At 42.4% G+C, this 13,468-nt stretch overlaps 1 protein-coding gene across 2 annotated transcripts in view; it reads right to left on the minus strand.

Annotated features, from left to right (window-relative positions):
• Positions 1 to 5,828: 5,828 nt before the first annotated feature.
• The window catches only part of HUS1 (HUS1 checkpoint clamp component), a 48,037-nt gene continuing 40,397 nt past the window's right edge, over positions 5,829 to 13,468 (minus strand). For both annotated transcript variants that reach the window (XM_044293278.1, XM_044293277.1), the window contains one exon: positions 5,829 to 6,143. In XM_044293278.1, the coding sequence (XP_044149213.1) occupies positions 6,061 to 6,143 (83 nt within the window). In that variant the 3' untranslated portion in view covers positions 5,829 to 6,060. The remainder of the gene's footprint in view (positions 6,144 to 13,468) is intronic.

Raw genomic sequence — 13,468 nt, forward strand, 5'->3', positions numbered from 1 at the left:
GTGCAGAACCGGACCCTGCTGGAGTAGATCCCCCCGCACAGGAAGGGGCCACGGATCCTGGAGGGAGTATTTCTGGAGAGATGAGAACCAACTTCTCTTTGGCCATAGAGGTGCGATCACAATTACCGTGGCCTTGTCCTGGTGAATTTTTTGTACCACCTTTGGAATTAGAGGAAGTGGAGGGAAAGCATAGCACAGTTTCCAATGCCAACGGATGGCAAAGGCGTCTAAAGCATGAGGTCTGTCCCTGGGGTTTAGGGAACAGTATGTCTCTACCTTTGAGTTTGCCCTGGTGGCAAACAGGTCCATCCCCCACTTCCTTACCACTAGCCTGAATATTTCTGGACTTAGGGACCATTCTGTATGATCGATCCTGTGGCGGCTGAGAAAATCTGCTTCCTGATTTAGTATTCCTTTCAGATGAACTGCCGATATAGAGGCCACCTTCTGCTCTGCCCATGCAAAGATTTTTGTTGTCAGTGCTTGGAGGGTTGCTGACCGTGTTCCCCCTTGATGGGAAATATAGGCAATGGCCGTAGTGTTGTCTGATAACACTTTTATGTGATGATAACACAGTATTTTCTCTGCTACCTTCAACGCTTCCCAGACTGCTCTCAGTTCCCTGAAATTTGATGACTGGGATCTGATTGAATTTGGCCAAGTGCCCTGGAATAGATGATCCCCCACCTTTGTGCCCCAGCCAGACAGACTTGTGTCTGTTACTACCTGTACTTGGGGAGTCTTCTGCCAGGGAGTTCCCCGGGATAAGTTCCCATGGTTTTTCCACCAATTTAGGGACTGCAGTATCCGGGTTGGTGGACTGAAGGGGTCTGAAGTGTATTTGACACCAGGGGACTGCCGGAATACAAGATGTTAGCAGACCTAGCATACTCATCGCCTCTCTGATGGAGCAAGATCTTCATTTCTGATAGGATCTGATCTTTTGTTGAAGAACCAATATTTTGTCTCGAGGTAGGAATACCGCTTGCTTTCGGGAGTCTAGAATCATGCCTAAGAACCGAACTTCCCTTGAGGGGATAAGGACGGATTTTTCTTTGTTCACAATCCACCCGAGATCATCTAGGATGGAGAGAAAGTACCTCAGATTTGAATTGATTTGGCTGAAGTTTTCGCTGATCAGAAGGAAATCGTCCAAATAAGGAATTATCATAAGTCCCTTCCTCCGGACGAAGGCGACCATCTCTACCACTACCTTGGTAAATATCCTCGGGGCTGATGAAATCCTGACGGGAAGGGCTCTGAACTGGTAGTGATGGATGTTCCCTGATATATCCTGGATTGCAAACCGCAGAAAACTCTGTGAATTGGTGTGAATGGGAATGTGGTAATAAGCGTCTCGCAGGTCTATTGTGCACATGAAGACATCTTTGCTTAGCAGTGGGATTGTAGATGCTAGGGTTTCCATCCTGAATTTCTGATAACGAATAAACTCGTTTAATGGTTTCAGGTTTATGATAGTCCGAAATGTGCCTTCTTTTTTTCCTGATTAGAAATAAAGTTGAATAGTAACCCCTGCCTCTTTCTGGAGGCGGAACTGGTGAGATTACATTCATCTGAAGTTTCTGGACTCCTTGCCAAAGGTTTGTTTGGAACCGTGTCAGTGAAAATTTGTTTGGGGGTCTTGAAGACCACTCTATTTGATAGCCTGCACCGACTACCTTGGAGATCCAGGGATTCTGGGAGATAGATTCCCATGTCCCCAGGAATTTTGAGAGTCTTCCCCCCACTCCGGCGTCATTGCTTATCGGAGGATTTTTAGTGGGAGGAGGATTGGCCTCTTCCTCTTCCCCCTTTTGGATAACTCCAACGCCTTGATTTCCCTTTCCCCCTGTAGCTTTTCTCTTGATTCGAGGAGGAGCGAAAAGGATATCGGCGTCTGAAGGGACGATCTTCCGGAAACCCCTTCTTTTTGTCCACTGCCTTCTCTAGAATTTTATCTAAGACCAGGCCAAACACATATTCTCCAGAAAAGGGTATAGAACAGAGCTTTAATTTAGATGTCTTGTCCCCCGACCAGCACTTCATCCAAAGGGCTCTTCTGGCTGCGTTGGAAAGTGCCGCATCTCTGGCGGAGAATTGGACTGACTCGGCTGAGGCATCCGCCAGGAAGGCCGTGGCGGATTTTAAGAGAGGGAGAGAATTGAGAATTTCCTCCCTAGATGTTTTATCTTTTATATGAGTTTCTAATTCTCCCAACCAAAGATACATGGATCTGGCGACTGAGGTAGCCGCAATATTGGTTTTAATATTAAACATGGAGTCTCCCAGGATTTCCTGAGAAGACTGTCCGCTTTACGATCCATCGAATCCTTAAGTTGGGAGGCATCCTCGAATGGAAGGGATGTTCACTTTAGCGACTTGTACATCTATTTTGGGGATCTCATTGAAAATGTTAGACTCCTCAGGATCAAATACCAATCTATTTTTGAACGAAGCCGAGACTCCTATTCGTCTTTCTGGGTCTGCCCACTCATCAAGGACCATATCTCTAATACTCTCATTAATGGGAAATACACGAGATTTTTTAACTCTCAAGCCCCGAAAACAATTCTTCTTGTACAGAATGGGTACGTTGTACTTCCTCCACACCCATGGTAGACCTTACTGCCTTCAATAGGTCGGACATCTCTTCAGTAGAAAAGTAATATATACGACCATTATCCACTGAGTCCGAATCAGAGACTCTTTCCCCCTCCTCCCATGACCTGAGGGAGTGGTCACTCTCGTCCGCAATAACTTCTAGGTCAGAAGGGGACGGAGATATTACCCGCTTTCTCTTAGGTTGCGGCAAATCGGGGGGTTTAGTGGACAGGTGGGCCAAAGATGAACGAATCTCTTCCTGAATCATAGATTTCAATTCCTCTTTTAGAGAGGGTGCTTCATCCCGTACAATATTTGATATACAATGCTTGCACAATTTTTTGGGATGGTTGTCAGGAAGTCTGCTACTACAGGAGATACATTTGAGGGATTTCCTGATCTTTTTCTGGGTTTCTTTAGATACCTAAAAGAAAGGAGAAGGCAGCTATAAGGGCATGGCCAACTAGAGAGAGAGAGCGAGAGAGATGGGGGGGGGGGCACGCTGGCTGAGATGAGCTCCCCCCAGCAGAGACAAAACCCACAGTAAAAACTGGGAAAATAAATTGTCTCTCTCTCTCCTCACTCTACCCCCCCCCCCCCCTCTCTCACGGTTGGAGGCAGCGTCGGTTCAGCTCTAGGGGACCGCTCTGTCCCAGACATGGTACCGTCCTCTTCTTGGCAGGTAAGGGTTCCGCAAATAGGGGGGACAGATCCTGGGAGCGTCTACTAGAGTTCGGGCCTTGGCTTTAAGCCGGGCCCCAGGCTGAACGCCGTCCACGTCACTTCCGGGAAGCCGGCCATGACGTCATAAACATGCACCCCAGGCGCCGGCGCGCAACCCAGCTGCAGCCTCAGTAGGCCAGGAGGGAGTCTGCGCCAAGGGAACAGGCTTACCGGGACGAGATAGAGCCCCGCAGGGTGCCGGCGATTTCTTCAAGGTAATTTAAAAATAAGAAAAGGGATTCAAGTTTCCTCAGCTTCATCTCCCTGCATACAGGGAGACCTTTCTCTGCCCTGTCCTCTGTAGGGACAGGAAACACTGGTGTTGGTGGTGAGAGGAGGGTATTTAACCTTTCTCTGTTCCTGCCCCTACAGAGGTCAGGGGTCAATCTCCTTGTATGCCGTCGTGATGATGCTATGGAAAGAAGGACATTATATTGCTATGTGTATATATTATATTTAATAAAATCACATTACAAACCTTAGGCTACTTTCACACTCGCGTTTTGGCTTTCCCTTTGCAAAATCCATCATGGGCTCTCACAAGCGGTCCAAAACAGATCAGTTTTACCCTAATGCATTCTGAATGGAAAAGGATCCGCTCAGAATGCATCAGTTTGCCTCAGATCAGTCTCCATTCCGCTCTGTAGGCGGACACCAAAACGCTGCCTGCAGCGTTTTGTTGTCCGCTTGACGAAACTGAGCCAAACTATTGTGTCAGAAAACTGATCAGTCCCAATTGACTTACATTGTGTACCAGGACGGATCCGTTTTCTCTGACACAATAGAAAACGGATCAGTCTCCAATTGACTTTCAATGGAGTTCATGACGGATCCATCTTGGCTATGTTACAGACAATACAAACTGATCCGATAATGACAGATGCATGTGGTTGTATTATTATAACGGATCCATTTTTGCAGATCCATGACGTATCCGCCCAAAACGCGAGTGTGAAAGTAGCCTTACTTTGAAGTGTAACAGTAGTTCAGTTAGTCTTTGTGTAAAGAGTATCCAAACCTAAACTCTTGCTCTTATTAGCAAAACACCACTCAAGTGCAGCTACTGTCCCTTCACTCTGGGGGCCCTATTCTTGAGATAGGAGCAGATTTCAGAGGTGGAACCTACACCTATCCAACATTTGTGGCATATCCTAGCAAAAACCCACACATGTTGACATGTGAAAACTCCTTTAAAGACTATGTACACCGTTTAATATTGTATTGTACTCATTTTGAGATAAAATATTTTTTAAATTGGTCTTTATTAAAAATATGGCTCACTTTCTCTGTACAGAGCTGACATGCTCTAGTAGCACCCTTTGGTCTTTTCCGTCAGACCAGGAGCAGATGGGATGCTTATCTCTGACATTATAAACACTCATAACTGGTTCTTTCTTACTGGTAAGAATGTGGCTTAAAGGGAATCAGTCACCTCATTTTCGCCAATATAGCTAACAACACTGCCCCTTAGAAGATTGCATATGCTTTCCAAGCATACCTGTGTGCACTATGTGTCTGTATTTCATGTCCAGAAAAAGCACTTTTAAGCCTCATTCACACTTCAGTATTTTTCCATCAGTGATTGTGAGCCAAAACCAGGATTGGAACCTCCACATACATAAGGTATAACGGAGAGATCTGCACCTGTTCTGTGTTAAATCACTGACCGAACACTGATGTGTGAATAAAGCTTTTATTCTTATTCTGCTGAAAAACAGCTCCCAAGCGCCCAGCTGAAAGTGAAAGTAAAAACAGCTTTCACTCCTGACTCGATTTCTAACGGCTATATCTTCTCATATAGTGGATATAATACTATGGGTCTGGTATCGTTTGAAAGGTTGGAATGCTAGCTTTCAAAGAACGTCAGGCTGGTACCACTCCCAAGAAATGAGCAGCTAAAGCAGCCCTACCATCTTCAGTCTGTTTGCTTTAGGCACTTGCAGAAGCAGAGCTGGGCACTTAGGAGCTGTTTTCCATCAGAATAAAAGTGCTTTTCCTGGACATGGAATACAGACACAAAGTGCACACAGGTATGTCTGGAATGTGTCTGCAATCTTCTATGGGGCAGTGCTCTCGGTTATATTGGTGAAAAACAGGTGACAGAACTCCCTAGTTTAGAGATAAGTGTTATTAGATGACCAGTAAAACTTGAAAGTACCAGTCACACAGCTAGAAATGGCTCAATATTTTTAATAAAGGCCAATTGAAAAAAATGATCTTGAGCCAAAAAAGAGTAACATGCAATAAAAAAAAAAAACATGTTTAGAACTGCTGGTAGGTATGTTGTGTTGCACTGTGGTACTGGCACAGCTGGGGAGGATTTGAGTGCTGCATGGTATTTGTTTGGTTAGGGAAGAATTTTGCAGAAAACTGAGGTTGGTGTTCGTTGTGATGTATGTGGGCTGGTATGGTTTGTGTGCCAAGGCTGCTTTTCAGTCCCAGTGCAGATGGACATCTTTACATACAGTAGATCATAAAACCACAAATGTTAAGGAAGAAATGGAACCATTTTAACCTCTTAGTTTATTAAAAACACATATCTAGTATTATATTTATTCTGTTTTATGAAAATAAAGGGAGTACAAAAAACAAAACAAAAAAGTATAACAATAGCAAAAATACAATGAAAATCATATAAAACGATGGATGATGGTAGGAGAAAATGATATACTATTTAGAAGTTCATTTGAAAACATGGAATTGTGAAAAGTTCAGAAAAAATTACAATGCATATATTTAAGAAATAGCAGGGATGAAATATTGCAAAGATGCATCATCATGTAGTAACATAAAGTGGACCATCCGCTTGTGTACAATATCTGCAAAACAAAAAATAAAAAAAATCAGACCATTTCTGTTCTATTCAACTGTGAAAATAAGCAAGGAAAATACACTACCGGAGAATGAAAAATGAGCACCTTAAAAAATTAACGCAATTGAGCTGAAATTGTCAAAATAAAGCTGCTAGTCTTGGTTGGTGATCACACACCCTTTATTTTGGGTTCATGCAGCACGGTATATATTAATGCAGGATCACATTAATACTAAGAATAAAAATGCACTGGTACTCAAGTAACATGCAGCTTAAATCTATAATAATTTATTGAAAAAAGATCAAATCACTCCATATTATTCAAATAAAAACCACAATAAAACATGAAACCCCTTGTATGGTCAAGTCTGGTAAGACGAATTAATACATAAATTGTGTGCCATGGGACCCTTAACCCCTTAAGGAATCAGCCCTATTTCACCTTTTTGCAAAACTGACCAGTGTCATTTTAAGTGCTGATAACTTTAAAATGCTTTGACTTATCCAGGCCGTTCTGAGATTTTTTCCAGTGTCATGAAGTGACGAAAAAACAAAGTAAAAAATAATAATTTTTATTTATTAAAAAAATACCTAATTTACCAAAAATGTGTAAACAATAGCAAATTTCCAAGTTACAATTTCTCTACTTCTATAATACATAAGTAATAACTCCAAAAATAGTTAATATTTACATTCCCCATATGTCTACTTCATGTTTGATCATTTTGGGAATGATATTTTATTTTTTGGGGACGTTACAAGGCTTAGAAGTTTAGAAGCAAATCTTGAAATTTTTCAGAAATTTTCAAAAACCACATTTTTAGGGACCAGTTCAGGTCTGAAGTCCCTTTGCGAGGCTAACATAATAGAAACCACCCAAAAATGACCCCATCTAAGAAACTACATCAAGGTATTCAAAACTGATTTTACAGGTGTTCCACAAGAGTTATTGGCAAATGGAGATGAAATGTCAGAATTAAAAATTTTTGGGCAAATTTTCCATTTTAATCCATTTTTCCGAGTAACAAAGCAAGGGTTAACAGCCAAACAAAACTCAATATTTATGGCCCTGATTCTGTAGTTTACAGAAACACCCAATATGTGGTCGTAAACTGCTGTACGGGCACACGGCAGGGCGCAGAAGGAAAGGAATGCCATACGGTTTTTGGAATGCAGATTTTGCTGGACTGATTTTTTTTTTTTTACACCATGTCCCATTTGAAGCCCCCTGATGCACCCCTAGAGTAGAAACTCCAAAAAAGTGACCCCATTTTAGAAACTACGGGATAGGGTGGCAGTATTGTTGGTACTAGTTTAGGGTACATATGATTTTTGGTTGCTCTATATTACACTTTTTTGGAGGCAAGATAACAAGAAATAGCTGTTTTGGCACCGTTTTTATTTTTTATAGACCAGGTTGTCACGGATGCAGCGATACCTAATATGTATACTTATTTTTTTTATTTATGTAAGTTTTACACTATAATATCATTTTTGAAGCAAAAATAAATAAATCATGTTTTAGTATTTCCATAGTCTGAGAGCCATAATTTTTTCAGTTTTTTGGCGATGTATGATTTTTGCGAGATGAGATGACTTTTTGATCGCTTGCTATTACACTTTTTGTGATGTAAGGTGACAAAAAATGGTTTATTTAGCACAGTTTTTATTTTTTATGGTGTTCATCTGAGGGGTTAGGTCATGTGATGTTTTTATAGAGCCGGTCGATACGAACGTGGCGATACCTAATATGTATACTTTTTTTTTTTTTTTTTTTTATGTAAGTTTTACACAATAACAGCTTTTTTAAAACAAAAAAATTATGTTTTAGAGTCTATATTCTGAGCCATAGTTTTATTATTTATTTGGCAATTGTCTCAAGTAGGGGCTAATTTTTTGCGGGATGAGGTGACTGTTAGATTGGTACTATTTTAGTGGGCAAAATAGTACCAATGATCGTTTGCTGTTGTACTTTTAGTGATGTAAGGTGCCAAATTTTTTTTTTTATTTAGCACAGTTTATTTTTTACGGTGTTCATCTGAGGAGTTAGGTCATGTGATATGTTTATAGAGCTGTTTGATACAGACGCGACGATACCCAATATGTATACTTTTTTTTAAGAATTGTTTTTACTTTATTTGGGGAAAATTAAGTTTTTGTTCATTTTTACTTGAAACTTAATTCTTTTGGGGGGAAACTTTTTTTTTCAACTTTTTTTCACTTTATTTTTTGTCCCACTTTGGGACTTGAACTTTTGGTGGTCTAATTCCTTACAATGCATTCCAATACTTCTGTATTGGTGTCACGGGACACCCCTGCGCATTCAGCCAAGGTGCCTGCTCAATGATTACCGATGGGTTCCGATCACCGCCCACCAGTGATCGTAAATACACATGACGTACCGGTACGTCATGGGTCTTTAAGGGGTTAATTCACACCTGATGTGTTTGTGTCCAACATAAATTCATTGGTGAGTTACTGCTGTTATGACTTGACACATTTGTTATGATCAAGGACCTGCAGTTTGTCTGAAACGCGTCAAGTTGTATCGAGGTGCTGTCTCCCTGTTTGTATTGCTGTGAGTTCATTGTTCTTCAACAAAGATACTCTTGGATTTTAAATCTGTGCTGGATCTACTCTTTTGTCATTTCATCGGTTGGGAATGAGACAAGGTCTGTGCATGACTGCTTTCCTGGTGAGCTGGAGTTCTCTGCTACGTTTGAAACAGTACCAAGCTCACATTACTTTCTACAACCTCCGATGCTGCTCTCATTCGCAGGTTGTTGTGGTTCTCCCGATGGAGCTTCTATACCAGCGGTGCTTTCATGGCTACTTATCAGCAAACTAATCAGGTGTGAACTAAGGTTTAAAGGGAACCAACTAACAGCAGCACAAAGTAGAGACAGGTGAGTTGATTTTAGCGGTCTGTCTGTCATTTAAAAGTAAGTGGCTGCCAAAAACTAACATCACAATCATTGCAGACTGGGCCTGGAAGAGAGTCCCAGCCACCTGAGAAGAGTCATTGTTTTTCATAAAATCCTGCTCTCCTTGCCCACCTGCTGATGACTGACAGTCTTCCACCTAGTTTTCTCCAGGTCTCTCTATGAGAGAACTGCCAATCATTAGCAGATGGTTGAGCGTGCAGGAGATTATGAATAACCATGACTCTTCTCAAGTATATTTGACTCTTTTCAATGCCTGTGCTGCAATGATTGTGATGCTGGTTCTCAGCAACCACTTACCTTTTAGCTCATGAGTGACACACCGCTGAAATCAGAGCATCTGTCACTATTTTATGCTGCCCTCACTAAGATCAGCATAAAGTTGATGACAGGTTCCCTTTAATGTGCCGCACAATACATTTATACTCTTCATGTTTGTAAGTGGGACACACCAGCTGGAATCTGCTACTGTGTCAAGTCATCAAATAGAGACCTGATCAATATAACAACATTAACTCACCAATGACTTTATATTGGACACAAACGCATCAGAATATATGTATTAATATGTATTACTCTGTTTACCAGACCAGGACCATACTATTTAGAAGTAGGATTTGGTCTTTTTAATAAATTATTATATAATTCCGCTGTGGGTTACTTGAGTGCCAGTGCATTTTTATTCTCGGTATTTAGTTTGGTAGAGACTGGATACTCTGTAGTATAGTGTGTTTATTACCTGGAATCTCTCTCCAACCAATGAGCCAACCTTGTCCAGCATTTTGCCAGGGACACGTTGTTGATGTGCATCTCCCCTTGCTGCAATACAGGCTGCCACGTACCTGCCAGTCATACAGATGCTGGATATCCTCTAGTGGTGTGTAATGCCAAATTCTTTTAAATTGGACCAGTAGTTCAGCCAAAGCAGTTGTTGGCTGCTGTGCACGAGATATGTCGCATTATCCAGTCTCAGGTATTCTCGCCTACGGGAGCTGCTGAATACACTGAAGAGCATGTTTTGTAACGCGGGCTGTGTATGGGAGGGTGTTATCCTGATGAATGAATACCAAATCTCCGAACTGGGTCAAAAAAGGCAGTAGGACTGGTTCCCTAATGTCCTGGACATTCCAAAGGCTGGCCAATGTACCCTCCATGAATACCAGATAGGAACAGAAATTGTGGCTCTGGAGTTGGTCCTGCATGTCTCTGCACTATGCATGATGGCAGTGTGACCTCTCTAGCCCACCTGCGAACTCTGATGTGGCCATCAATGGCAGATGAACGCAGTCTCTGCCTTTGTACTAATGATGGCTGTATCAGAGTTTGCAAGTGGGCTGGAGAGTGAAGATGAGCAAATTTCCCGACATTCGTTTTTTGTCTCCTATCCACCATTTTTTTTTTTTTTATTCAGGTCCAAATTGATGCTACCCGAATCAAGTATGCGCTAAAGGCCATGAAAATCCTTTTCCATGAATCCACCATGACGGCAAGATAGGAGATTGACCCCTGACCTCTATAGGGGCAGGAAAACAGAGAAAGATTAAATTGCCCCCGCCCCCCACCCACTTCAGTGTTTAACAGATTACTATAGTACCCATGCACCAATAGTATTTATTTATACTAACTTAATATAAGCACAACACTTAGTGACGCTCCTCCAATTATTATTATTATTTTTATATATATAGTATTTCTTCATACTAATGCAATTAAGAACACATCTTTTTTGGGGGGTTGGAATTTCATGCAGTCATGGTGGATTCATGGAAAAGGAATTACCGGTAAGTCTAATTCAGGCTTTAAAGTACCTTCCTATCAAAAAGGATAAATCAGAAAATCCTGACAAGTCAAGCCTATAATGCTTAATGAAGGTATGCACATTGTACCAGGTCGCAGCTTTGAATATCTGTTCCAAGGATGCACCCACTTTTTCTGCATAGGAAGAAGAAACTGCCTTGGTGGAATGCGCCTTGACTCTAACCGGGCATGGAAGATTCTGAACCTGGTAACAATCATAAATTGTTTGCTTTATCCACCTAGCAATGGAAGTCCTAGAGGCAGCCTTCCCTTTATTTTTCCCTCCAAAATGGACTAACAGGTTGTTAACTTTCCTAAAATACTTAGACACTTCAAGATATCTTAGTACATGTCTGACATCTAAGGAATTAAATCCCTCCTCCTTTAAGTTTTACATGTTATTACAGAAGGAGGGCAGCACTATTTCCTGGTTTCTATGGAAGTCAGAAACTACATTTAGGAGGAACCCTGGATCTGGTTTAAATATTACCCTGTCATCCAGAATGGTTAAATGTGGATGTCTGAGAGAGGGCCTGAATCTTCCCTACTCTCCTTGCCAACGTAACTGCAATAAGGAAAGCTGTCTTGAGTGAGAGCATCTTAATAGACGCACCCTCCAAATGCTCAAAGGGGGTCTTAGTTAGACCCTGCAAGACTATGTTTAAATCACAGGTTGGAATTAGGGGTGGGCGGTATAGGAGATATAAATTTGTGCCACGATATGGATTTTGTGCATATTGCCTATATCGCCGGACCGCGATATCACGGAGCGGCATTTCCGATTGGAGTCCCAGCAGTGCGCCCCGCCCCCCAGTATTGATCATTGGTGGCAGGGGCCTCTTCCCCCACCCACATCATTGGTGGCAGCAGCAGTGCGCCCGCCCCCCAGTATTGATCATTGGTGGCAGGGGCCCTTCCCCCCCCCCCACATTATTGGTGGCAGCAGCAGTTCCGATCGGAGTCCCAGCAGTGTAATGCTGGGGCTCCCATCGGTTACCATGGCAGCCAGGAGTCACGCTACTGAAGTCCTGGCTGCCATGATATGTCAGTGAGCAGACAGAAGAAGGAGCTCCCGGCGGCCACGGCGCACGTGAGTATAATGCTGCTCACTGATATATCATGTCAGCCTGACTCCTGGCTGCCATGGTAACCGATCGGAGCCCCAGCATTACACTGCTGGGACTCCGATCGGAACTGCTGCTGCCACCAATAATGTGAGGGGGGGGGGGGGGGGGAAGAGGCCCCTGCAACCAATGATCAATACTGGGGGGGCGGGCCGCACTGGGGAGGGAGGGGGGGTTTGAGTTACCAGAGGGGGCTGATAAGAGGGAGAGGCTGGGGGGGCGGATCAGAGGCTGGCTGCCATAGTCAGCTCCCTGCTGCTGTGTGCACAACGCACATGGCAGCAGGGAGAGTGTAAAGTCCTATTCACCCTAATAGAGCTCTATTAGGGTGAATATGACAAGGGTTCTAGCCCTTAAGGGGGCTAATAGTTATTAAATAAAAAGTAAAAAAAAAAAGTTGAACCCCTCCCCCAAATATAGAAAACAATATATTGCGATATATATCGCACATGCTTAAAATTATATCGCAATATAGATTTTATGGACATATCACCCACCCCTAGTTATGATTCTAGGTCTGACGAAGGGTCTCAATTGGCAAGCTGCTCTGAAGAACCTTTTGATCCATCTGTGCTCAGCTAAATCTGAGTAAAAAAAAAAAAAAAAAAAAAAAAAAAAAAAAAAAGACACTTAAAGCAGCAATCTGCACCTTCAGTGTCGAAGGCCGGAGACCTAAATCTAACCCTTGTTGAAGAAAGTCCAGGATCCTCTGTATATTTGGAACGGATGGGGACAAGCATATCTGAATCAACCAGGAGAAGAACTTTTTCAAAATGTTTTAATAAATTGCAGATATGACTATTTTCCTACAGGCCTTGAGTATGGAGATTACTTTTTCTGAAAACCGTAGACTTAAGATTTTCGACTCAGGATCCAGGCAGTCAGTTTGAATAACTGTGGACGTGGATGGATTAACGGACCTTGAGTCAGGATGTCCCTGGAGGAAATGCATTGCCCAAGGGTTGTCTCTTGGATTCAGGGAGCAGATTTTTTTTTTACTTTTCCGTTTATCTTTAAGGCAAATTGATCTATGACTGGAAAACCCTATCTTTCTTGTATCAGGCTGAATGTTTCTGGATTTAGCAACCATTCACCCTGGTCCAAAGTTTTGTGGCTCAAAAAATCCGCCACTTGGTTCTGGGCGACTTTTAGGTGTACCACTGATACAGATTTTACATTCTCTTCGGCCCAAGAGAATATTTTTTCTCAGACTCATTAGTTCTTTTGATCTTGTCCCCCCTTTGTGTCTCAAATAGGACACTGTTACATTGTCGGGAAAGTATTTTATGTGGTGAAGTCCGATGCAGCTTTTAGCGACTCCCATACCGCCCTTAATTCTTTGCAATTTGACGAGAGATCTGACATGGCTCCCGGCCAAAGACCTTGACAGAAATTTCTCTCTACATTTGCTCCCCAGCCTGTTTTGCTGGCATTTTTCTGAATCTGAATCTGGATTTTCCACCAATCCA

The sequence above is a fragment of the Bufo gargarizans genome, chromosome 5, assembly GCF_014858855.1.
Source record: "Bufo gargarizans isolate SCDJY-AF-19 chromosome 5, ASM1485885v1, whole genome shotgun sequence".
Lineage (NCBI taxonomy): Eukaryota > Metazoa > Chordata > Amphibia > Anura > Bufonidae > Bufo > Bufo gargarizans.